This window comes from Grammomys surdaster, unplaced genomic scaffold, assembly GCF_004785775.1.
Source record: "Grammomys surdaster isolate TR1022 unplaced genomic scaffold, NIH_TR_1.0 126185, whole genome shotgun sequence".
Taxonomy (NCBI): Eukaryota; Metazoa; Chordata; class Mammalia; order Rodentia; family Muridae; genus Grammomys; species Grammomys surdaster.
In genome coordinates this window covers 5,155,843-5,167,451 of record NW_021620991.1, presented here as the reverse complement: position 1 = coordinate 5,167,451, position 11,609 = coordinate 5,155,843, and the positions used below count along the sequence as shown (strand labels likewise).

The 11,609-nt window shown below is 43.9% G+C and overlaps 1 protein-coding gene across 4 annotated transcripts in view; it reads left to right on the top strand.

Annotated features, from left to right (window-relative positions):
• The window catches only part of Rere (arginine-glutamic acid dipeptide repeats), a 214,443-nt gene that overhangs the window by 58,676 nt on the left and 144,158 nt on the right, over nt 1-11,609 (top strand). For all 4 annotated transcript variants that reach the window (XM_028757843.1, XM_028757840.1, XM_028757842.1 and 1 more), the window contains exons 4-5: nt 9,080-9,185; nt 11,198-11,294. In XM_028757843.1, coding sequence (XP_028613676.1) covers nt 9,080-9,185; nt 11,198-11,294 — 203 coding nt within the window. The remainder of the gene's footprint in view (nt 1-9,079; nt 9,186-11,197; nt 11,295-11,609) is intronic.

The following is an 11,609-nucleotide window of genomic DNA, read 5'->3' as shown; positions in this document are numbered from 1 at the left end:
ATATATATATATATATATATATATCTTTTAAAAAAGGTGTGTGCCACCACCCAGCCCAGTGTCCTATCTCTAACAGCTGCTCACATGCATGTTCTTTTTATGTTCATATGGGATGCTTACCACAATGACTGTTAGGTCATACTTTCAAAGATGGATGGAACCTTCGAGAGGTTTCTTGAACAAGCTGAGCCTAAGCTGAGCACACAAGGTTAGACAGGTGCATTTGGGGCTCTGCAGTCTTGTAGGTGGAGAGCTTCGTGTGGCAGGTGTATCCAGCCCTTTGGTTTTGTTCTGGGCTGTACAGGGCTGTGGCATCAGCTTTAATGCTTGGTCATAGGATTCTTTAGGGTTCCTTACATCCTCCTCCTCTTTCCACTTAGGAAGCAGCCAAAGCTACCTTTCTAGCTCTTTCTTTCCATCCTCAGGAACTTGTGAGAAGACTACTAATTTTAAGGAACATAATAGTCAAAGAAATTAAACAGCAGTGTAAATAAGTGTTGTTTGCCTGGTGTCCTGTGGTTACTAAATGGCAGGTTTCATTGCTCCTGACTTTTTTTCTTTGGCCTCCCCACACTTAGTGGTTATCTGAATTAGGGCCCAGTAGTCGGCCTGCTGCTCTGTGGAATGTAGGCTTTGCAGGCTCTCTGGACATCCTCATCCCAACTGTTCTCACTGACCTTTTCTAGTGCACTCAGTACCTAGCAGGTGCTCATTAAATACTGATTATATGGTTTGATAAAAGAATCTCTTAAAATGGATTAGCACTTATTTTTGCCAGTTATTTTCACTATTGCCATAGTGATCACCTCTGGAAGTTTCTAGAGACCGTATTACGTCTTTACCTGACAGTTGGTTTGACCTTCCCTGAGTTTGGTTTGTCTGTAGGCGGTCCTGGTGGAGATAGGTGCACGGCATCCATGGAGTGGTTTCTTCTATAAACAGAGAGTATGTGGGTATGTGGGAGAGCAGAGGAAAGAGTAATCTCAAGTGCCAGCCATCCGAGCACAGCCGTGGGGCTCTGTGAATTGCCTTTCTGTGCTAATGGAAGTGGTCCCTATCCTGCGTCTGGACTGATGACACAAATTTGGTGCATGTCTCAAAGTTATTCAGCGTTACAAGTAATTTGGTTTGGTTTGGTTTGGTTTGGTTTTGGTTTTGGTTTTTTGAGACAGGGTTTCTCTGTGTAGCCCTGGCTGTCCTGGAACTCACTCTGTAGACCAGGCTGGCCTCAAACTCAGAAATCCACCTGCCTCTGCCTCCCAAGTGCTGGGATGAAAGGCGTGCACCACCACCGCCCGGCCATTACAACTAATTTTATTTTATGTAAATTATAGCTCAATTATTAAAGAATAACCTAAAACTAAAACTGGTTTTTCAAAAATGAGCTCAATGATTTAAAAAAACAATCATCCTAAGACATTACTGCTGGAACATGATGGAGAAGTTTTTTGACAAAAATTCCTATTTAAACTGTTTTGTCTCTTGGATTTTTCCATTGCAATCCCCACCTCCACACTTTTTTTTTTTTTTTTTAATAAAAAGCATTTTCCCAGCTCTGCTTACACTTGACTGAATACACTAACCAGGGATTAACCAAGCCTTCTCATTTCCTGCCTCCATTTCTCCTCTGCAGCAGCCAGTGGCCCTTTGTTGTCTGACAAGCAGACTCAGATACATGAGGGCATGTTTGTATTAGAAAAATGGTGCAGATGGAAAAGTTATAAATAGACAACAGGTATTAGAGGTTACAGTCTTTATTTTGGTTTGAATAAGTAGGAAGAAGAGAAAATAATGAAGACATCTAAAACAAGAAAAACTAATCTACATAAAACAGGAAATGTAATTTTTCAGTGTTTCTACTGATTTTCTCCTTTCTTAACCACCTATTTGAATTATTTCTGACCAGTTAGGATCATTAGCTGTAATTAGATTTCTGTTATTATGTGGGCAAACTTTAACTTAAACAGTGACTTCTAACCCTGCAAGTCTTTTTTTTTTTTTTTTTTTTTTTTTTTGGTTTTTTGAGACAGGGTTTCTCTGTGTAGTTCTGGCTGTTCTGGAACTCACTCTGTAGACCAGGCTAGCCTCAAACTCTCGAACTCAGAAATCCGCCTGTCTCTGCCTCCCAAGTGCTGGGATTAAAGGCGTGCGCCACCACCGCCCGGCCTAACCCTGCAAGTCTTAAATGCAGATGTTTGTTCTCTGAAAGTTATTTTACGGTGTTAACCAGGCCTGCCATCTTCAAGCGCAGTTCAGTAGAGAAAGCCCAACTTCTGGACCTGTGCAGTGTTGCTGGACTCCTTTACAGTAGATGCGACCGTTCGCTGGAGAGTCTGGTCGTGACCATTGGCCAGCTCCTTTGCTCTATCTGAAGAGCAGCTGGGTTTGTTTGGTCCCAGGGCCTGCCAGTCACATCACTTCCATGATACTCAGACTCCACGTTCCTTTTCATGCACATTCTCTCACAAGTGCATCTCACAGATGGTGATACAGTAGTACCACTGAAGACAGAAATAAGATGTTTTAGGCCAGTCAATGTCAGAAAAGCTGAGGCCAGGGGCCTGAAAGTTCCAGCTCCAGAAGAAAGTGAAATTAAAAGTGCTGTTCATTTTCTGAATTTGGTTTGTTGAAAATATAGTCTTGCTGAACATGTGGCACACACCTTAAATCTCAGGGAGCAGGAGGCAGCGCCAAGTGCAACCCTGTGAGTTTGAGGCCAGGGAGTTTCAGGACAGCCAAAGGTACATAGTGAGAACCTGGTCTAAACAAAACCAGGACTGGGAGGATAGCTCAGTAGTTAAGTACACACTGCTCTCCCAGGCCTAAGTTCACTTCCCAGCACCATACCAGGTGGCTCACACCTACCTGTCACTCCAGTTACAGAGGCATCTGATTCCCTTGGCCTCTGTTAATTTAAAAATTAACTCTGGGGCTGGACACTGGTGATGCACGCCTTTAATCCCAGCACTTGGGAGGCAGAGGCAGGTGGATTTCTGAGTTCGAGGCCAGCCTGGTCTACAGGGTGAGTTCCAGGATAGCCAGGGCTACACAGAGAAACCCTGTCTTGAAAAACCAAAAATAAATAAATAAATAAATAAATAAAATAAAAAAATAAACTCTGGGGGCTCAGTGGTTAAGAGCACTGATTTTTTTTTTTTTCCAGAATACCCAGGTTCAAATACCAGCACCCACATGGCAGCTCACAACTGTTTGTAACTCTAGAATCTGACACCCTCACCCTGACATCCACTCAGGCAAAACACTAGCATATATTTTAAAAGAAAAAAATTGAGGTGGGGGGACCTCAGTAATTTTTAAGAATTTACTCAATGCCTGGGTATGGTGGCACTTTTAATTTCAGCATTCAGAAGGCAAGAGGTGGATCTCTGTGATTTTGAGGCCAGCATCCTTGGTCTATAATAGTGAGTTCCAGGCCAGCCAGAGACCCCGTGTCAGAGAGACAGACTGGGATTAAGAGGATTGAGGGCATAAAACCGACGTTGACTAATACAAATATTCAGAATATTTTGCCATCAAATTTAAGAGCCGTCTCTGAGATACATCTTTAACTGTGAGTTTGCCATTTTAATTTTTAAAATCATGTGACACTGATCATGAGATGTTAGACTCAGCTTGTACACCTTCTAGTATTTCAGTGCCCTGTGGTCAGGGTGTTTTCACTGTTCTATTGCTGTAAGGAGACACCATGACTAATTTTATACAAGAAAACACTTAATTGGGAGCTGGCTCGGAGTTTCAGTGGTTAGTCCACAATGGCAGCATGCATGGCACTGGACAGTAGCCTCTATCAGAGGGAGGCAGAGGCTAGACCCACCCCCAGTGACACGCCTCCAACAAGGCCACACCTACTAACCTTTCCTAAACAGCCCACCAGCTGGAAACCAAACATTCAAATATATGAACTGGTGTGCCCATTCTCATTCAGAACACCAGCTTTCCACCACTGTTTTACATCCTGTAGCTTTCCTCTCTGTTCCTCCATTTGGGAGGCACCGTTACTGTCAACTGCCACTCAGTTATTAGTAAGTTGCCAAATTTAAGGTTGTTGAGGCTTGAGTTTTGATAAAAGAAGTTCTTAAAATAGTCAAAAGCTTTGGTAGGAACTTAGGGAAACAAAGCAGTTTCTTACTACGCTGACTGAACAAATATTTTCTCTCTCTGTAATGAGAGATATCCTTTGGATCAAATAGAAAATTTGTGATTATATTTGTCTGGTATTACCATAGCTCCTGGAGTAAACATATTTAGATGAGAATTAGTTCATTTTTAGTTGCCTGTCCTGTAAAATTGAGCCTCAGAAACCAAAGTTTGAGCTTTTTCGAAGCCCGTGTTTAATTTTTTAGTACATTAGTCAGTGTCTTCCAGAGAGACAGACCAATGAGAAAAGGGGGTAGGCGGGGTGTGGTAAAAATCCAGAGAGACAGACCAATGAAAGAAGGAGGTAGGCAGGCTGTGGTAAGGATCCAGAGAGACAGACCAATGAGAGAAGGTGGGGTGTCATGGGGACAGCTCACATCATTTTGGAAGTAAGGAGGTCTTACCTGGGGAAGCTTGGAGCACGGCTTAGTGGGTCTGCGGACTTAGAGTGTGAGAAGCTAATGCTGTAGGACTGAGGTCACCACCCTCGTGGCTCTGAATTGCCCTTTGCTTTGCTCTTAGTTTGTACAGGCCCAAAACTGATGGGCTGACACTGGCATTGTGAAGGTGGGGCTGTCTACTCAGCCCATGGTCACTCACTGGCCTCCAAAGGCACCTGTGCAGACACTCGCAGAAGTACCTACCTTGCTGTCTATCCTTTATCCACTCAAATTACCTAATGTTAACCATGACAGTTGAGAATGCTGTGTGAGGTGTCTAATGGCCTTAGTTTGCTGTGATTGTCTCACATTTCAAATCTCTCTTTACATATATCTTATCTGAGTGTCTTTACTATTAAAGACAGCACAGCCAAACATCATGCCGTGCACCTGCAAGCCTAGCCCTTGGGAGTGGAAACAGGTCAAGGAGTTGAAGGACAGTAAATCCCAATGTTCGCCTGCCTGCACACCCTCCTCCTCCAGCCCAGCAACTCTTGTGAAACCTCCCCTAGCAGACAGCCATATCCTTCTTTGGTGGGTTGTTTAGCTCTGTGGTGTCTGACCTCCTGACTTTCATTTTTGTGTGAATCTAAGATAGTGAGTGGGAAGCCTTTACTTCCTACTGTTTCTTTTTTCCTTTAGAAATACTGCCCAGGGTGCCTTCATCCTGGAAGTGTTTCTTCCTGGTTCAGTATTTAGTGAAGACGATAAATTTTTGTGAGATTTATGTTAGTGTTCAGTTGTATCAATAGTAAATAGTGAGCACACTGTTAGAAACACTTGATCTGCTTCTGGAATTCTTAAAGTGACGAAGCCCACAGCTCCAGAGCCTTGAGTCTGAGAAAAGCGAAACCTGTGGCCAGTTCTCTTCCTCTGCAGAATAGTGACAGTGATGGAGGTTAACTGAGAGGTAAACGTTACTCAGCTTCGATATGGATGGCTGCAGTCTTCACAGCCCGGTGAGCAAGGGACTCAGGAAGCCGAGGCTGCATATTATTTGCAGACTCGGAGCTTAGGGCATTATAAAACTAGGATTCAGACCCAGATAGTTTGTGGTAAGCCACAGGATTCCTGGGTTTACTTTTTGGTTTTAATTTTTGGTGATTTTGTGCAAGTTATTAACTTATAAGGAGTAGGAATCAGAGGAGGCCTTCCCATAGTTAATATTCAACAGCCCCCAATGTGGTGTGGCCTTTGATCTGAGAGCTCCTGCTGCAGCAGTGTCCTCCAGAAAAGACAGTGAGCAGACACACCATAGTTCCATTTGGTGTGTTGGTCCTGGTCTGTGGGAGACGTATAGTTATAAACATATGAAGAGACCCTGGAAATCAATTCACCCTCCATCCCTTCCCTTTTTAAGAGAGCCATGAGGCTGCTAAGTCACTGGTGGGTACAGAGGGAACTACAGTCTTATCTTACAGTTTAGCCCAGTACTCTGAAATAGCCCCCTGCATTACTTTACCGATTGTTACTTTCTTCAAATCACTGGCCTGCTTAGAAGCATGGTGCCATTTCAGATGCACACACACGTTTACAGTTTCTCTTTCATTTGACTCTACCTTTGTTGTGGTGTATCTGGAAGTATGATCTTAAATTGTCATGTTTTTGACACAATACTGCCAACCCCTGGCCAGTGGGCAGGACTGCATCAGGAGCTCCAGCAGCTCTTTGAGAGTTGTAGGTCTACTTATGAGTAAGGCCGAGTAGGTGTCTTGTGTTGTTATGTGGAGTTAGTGGGCGTGTGTGGGTCAGTCGGTAACAGTAATGTAGAAATAGCACATCTAATCAATGGTTTCCAGTATCTATTGCTGGATTCAGAAAAAAACAATTTACAGTTGTCAATCATTGAATCCAAAGAGTCTTTCTGATGAATTCATGTTTTCAGGCATCTTACAAGTGTTGCAGAAACGTGTAGATGCTTAAATACCGGAGCAGAGTTGATGGAGCTGCTGGTAACCTGAATTCCCAGCTGCTCTGGGAAGTCCTCACCACTGTGAGCCTGTGAATGTCTGCTGGAGGCCAGCGCCACCCCTTACGCAGAACTCTCCGGATCTAGAGGGAGAATGACTCCAGCATCTCCCCACAGGTTCCTGACGGACGATGGGGCTCTTCCTTAAACATTCACCTGCTTTCAGATGCTCCCTTCACATTCTTACACGTCCTTTAAATGATTCTCACTTTCCAGGACAAAAGAGAAACTCAGAATCTTAGAAAGTGACCAGAGTCACACATACATGGTTGTGACATTGGAAGTTCATGGCGACAAGCTTTCCTGTGCTTTCTAGTGAATTGTGTCCTTTATTACACAGTACTTGGGCCAGGTTTCATGTGAACATTCTGACTTTGGTTTCTGTTTTTTGTTTTGTTGGTGTTTAAACCCTAAATAAAACAGATAAAAAAATCTTTTAGGTCTGTGTTTTTCAAGTGACTGACTTCATTTTGTCCACACATACAGAGTTAGCAATGCTTAGAGACATTTTTACTGCCAAACTTAGGGAAGGTACAACATTTGACAATTGCAAGGGGACAGTCGTCAGATCAGTCCATGTGTCAGTGCTACAAAGGCAGGTGAGCTTGCAACTGTGTCTCATTTCAGTGAGTGCACGCCAGGTTCCAGACCAGCCCTGGGTTTTTTTTTGTTTTGTTTTGTTTTTTTTTAAACTGGTGATGCTGTCTTGGTCATGTTCTTAATTTTCTCACCTTGGGATAAAACGGAAGCAAGTGTTTTTCTTGTATCTGGGTAGAATAAGCCTAACGCAAGGTCTCTGTGTGTGGTATGGCCACATGTTCTGTTCTTAGAATGCTTTAGCTGCACTTGCTATGCCCAGTGCATCCTACCTGTCAGTACCTGTGTGTGTGGCCATAGGTGAAGTAAAGGGTCCCAGTTGTCAGACAGCGGCTAGGGTTCAACTTCTTCTCAGTCTGAGCATGGAGTGTTCTATGCTACATGCTGGAATCCCACTTGGTCGGTTGGTCGATCGGTCTGTCTGTCTGTCTGGTCTCTGCTTTCGATGAGAAAGAGTCCCATTTTCCCCCAGGTTACACAGTTGTGTTGTAGTCTCCTGCAGAAGGGGGCTGCTCCTTTCTCCGAGCACTGACTTCACTGTTTCTGGGACCTTTGCATACTGTTGGTTGTCAAGGTTTCTTCTGTAGAATAAACAGTACAGACTCATTTGTTTCCATTAAAATTTCAATGTAAAAATATGTATGCTAAAAACCAAGGCGTATACATCATGCCTAGCCTCTGTGTGCATAGATTGTTTAATGTGAGCTGATGGGCAGTGCCCTTTTTCTGTAGCCATGTGTGTTTGAAGTTGATGCAAAGTAAGAATCATGGGGTCTGTGGTATGTACTGTGGGACAGCACTCTACGTTCTCAGTTATGTTTCCGTCTAAGGCAGTTCTTTGCCTGCCTTTGCTGGTCTTGTAGTGCAAACTAGATTGGTCTTCAGTAAACCCAGATCTGTCTTCCTTCATTAATGAGGGTCCCTGGCATGCTTCAGAATTCAGCTGTCCTCTTTACAAATATGAAGTGTTTTTGAGCTTTGGCCACTACAATTGTGGCTCGAGAGCCTCTGAGAAGAGTTAGAAGCTGTCAAGAGGGACAGTACTGCCCTTTCCTTAGGTAGGACTGTCCCAGGGTTTGACACTGTTTCAGGACGTTCAGGAACGGAAGTGCTCTCTGGGTTGAGCTGTCTCACAACCTAACATACAAGTAGTTGACTCCAGGCTATGCCCTGTAGCCTTCAAACAGAAGAGGCAATGTCTGCTGTGTTAGCTTTTGATTGAGTGGACAACCAAGTTAACTTTTAGACATATATGCTTAGTTCTCATACAGATGTTTCCAGGACAATGGTGGACACAAGGTTCTTTGTTTTTCCCAGTTAGTAATGCATAAACTGTCGTGTTCTCGGGATCAGGGGTACATGAGGCAGATCGTCCTGTTGTCGGGTGTACATTCTCATCACCACCTGTTGTCTGTGGTGCACTTCATCGTTTCGGTGGGCAGCAGTGATTTCCATACAGTTCTGTGGCCCACAGTGAAGGGAGAACGTGAGACAGTTTGTGACAGGCAGACCTTGGGAGGGGAAGAGATTGTTAGCTGTCTCTGGGTAAGTTCTTTCTAGCTTGTTACTTTTAATATGCCTCAGTAATGTGCCCTGGTTAGTGTTACTTACCAGAATGGTTAAGGATCAAGGTAGAAGCATGTTCTTGTGCAGTGAGCGTCATTACCTTTAAGGGAAGGTGGGATAATGAATTAATCACACGGCTGAGCTTCAGGATCTGCCTCTCTTGTCTGTGAAGTAAGCAGTTGTAGGGTTATGATCCGAGGGCTGCGATGGCCTGGGCCACTGACTCTGCTGTTAGTCCCGTTTCCTGCTGCCTGCTGTCCACTGTGGACAGGGCTTTTGGCCGTAGGTATGATGTGCACTTGCAGGCACCTGAAACCTGTCCCTAACGCTGTTAGATTTTCCTTTTCAGAGTAAGAGGGACCATCTACTCATGAACGTCAAGTGGTACTACCGCCAGTCTGAAGTGCCAGACTCTGTCTACCAGCATTTGGTTCAGGACCGGCATAATGAGAACGGTGCGTATGTCCTCGAGTGACGTACTTGTAAATCTTAGCTTTGGGTAAAGTTCTTTTTAAAAAAATTAGTTAATGAATATTACTTCTGATATAATTTCTCTCAAAAGAGTTTGCAATAAAGAACATTGCTGGATCCCTCACCCTTGCTTTTGCATTATTTTTTATTTTCCCTAAAAACAAACAGCACAAGAGAGAGGCCTGGAGACGTAGCTCACTGACGAAGTCACTACTGCTCTTGTCGAGGATCCACATTCAGTTCCCAGCACCTACATCAGGCAGCTCACAGCAACCTATAGCGCCAGTGTCAGGGGATCCAATGCCTGTAGCCTCTGTGGATGCTCCGTGCACATGACGTGCATGCATACATATACATAATTTTTAAATCTTAAGAAAATACCAAAACAAAGATATTGAGGGAAAAAAACCTCTGAGCATGTGGTAATGCATTTTTTTAAATAGCAATAATGTAATTTTTAAGCTCCTGTGTTTAACCTAGTAATAGTATTTAAAACCCTGTGAGGTTGTATTCCTTGTTGTTTCAGGAGCTTGTGTTAGTGAATTTCCCCATGTCTCAGGCAGAGAGGGTTTTCAGAGTAAAGCTTTCCGAGTAACACTGTGGAATGTGGGTTCGTAGCTGCCTTTCAGAATAGGACACTGGTTTCTGGCAGCTGATCCCCTCCCTTTCTTATGGTGCCGTCATTGGCTCAGAACCCACGGCCCAGAAGTCCTATAGTCTACTGTGTTGCAGCTATGCACATGCATGGTAGCTCTTTGGAAATTAGTTCTAAAGAGAAGGAGCCTTATGTTTCTGGAGCTGTGTGAGGTTGTGTGCACATTCTGTATGAAGAGGTTAAATTTAGAGAGGTGCCTGGAGCAGCCTGGCATGTGCCCTCTGTGTCCCTCCTTACACCGCTTCCCCAGAGGCCACTGCTGTGACAGCACAGGGAGCCTTCCATACAAGTTTGAAAAACGTCTTGGAAAAGATAAAAGTCAGCATCTTTTGTTTGTTTCTTTGTTTTGTTTTTCAAGACAGGGTTTCTCTGTGTAGCCCAGCTGTCCTTGAACTCCCTCTGTAGACTAGACTGGCCTTGAACTCAAGAGATCCACCTGCCTCTGCCTCCTGAATGCTGAGATTAAAGGTGTGCACAAGCATACCTGGCCTCTTTGTTTGTTTGTTTGTTTGTTTGTTTGTTATAGTAGTTTAATTTTTTTCAGTCCTGTCAGTATGTGGCTTCATTCTACTTTGGGATATTTGTCAGTAAACAATTATGATTGGGGCCAGATGTGGTGTGTATCTATAATCCCAGAATTTGGGAGAGAGAGGAAGGATGATTATAAACTCAAGACCATGCTCAGTTCCTTCAGAGCCTGAGTGAGACCCTCCCACTCAGAAACAGGCAGACTGACAAAAAATATAAAATGGACAGGTTAAGTTGCTTGCTCTCAAGCCTGACGACTTGAGTTCATTTCCCAAACCCACACGATGGAAAGAAAGACCTGACTCCCACAAATTGTCCTCTGACCTCCACACACATTGTTGTGGAATATGCTTGTCCGAATATAAGCACATACACATGTACCTGCACATATAATAAAACTAAGAAGTCATTTCTTCTAAAAAAAAAAAAAATTAAGTTACTGGGATGTGGCAATGGACTTCTCTCTTTCTCTCTCCTTCCTTCCTTCCTTCCTTCCTTCCTTCCTTCCTTCCTTCCTTCCTTCCTTCCTTCCTTCCTTCCTCCCTCATGTGCTCACTGATGCACTTGAGTACACAGAAGGACTTGGTGAGAGATGTAGTGACCAGTCTGAGCCATCAGAGCTGAACATTTACGTTCCTCTGCCATTTCTGCTCCTCATCCCCTCCCTGTCGGATGGATGCACTTTGATAATAACCAGGCTGGGTTGTCTTTAGTAGAAGGTAAACTTTAGGGGAAAGTTTTGCAAAAATTTCCTCCTTCTTTTGGGAAGGTATTTTAATACCTTCTTAGTTAACTAGTTTCTTTTGTTGGTAGACTCTGGAAGAGAACTTGTCATCACAGACCCAGTCATCAAGAACCGGGAGCTCTTCATTTCCGATTATGTTGACACCTACCATGCTGCTGCTCTGAGGTGAGACTGCTGGCTGGGTGGGGTCTGGAGGGCGGAGTGACTGCTCTGCTCTGCGCTCGCCACTGTGGCCAGACAGACAACTTACGGTCTTGACAAGCTAAAATTCCTCTGTTTCCTGGGGTTCTTGAAATTTCAGGGGTTGTCTAACCTACTTTACCTCTCCCTATATTTCATAGTATTATTTGCTAAAGTTTCTGGGCTGAAATACCCTGAAGTTCTGCAGTTACCTTTGTAAAAATCAAGCTACAAAAGATAGAGGGGAAGAACAGATGAAGAAAATCTCTCTTCTCCCCCTCCCCTCCCCTCCCCTCCCCT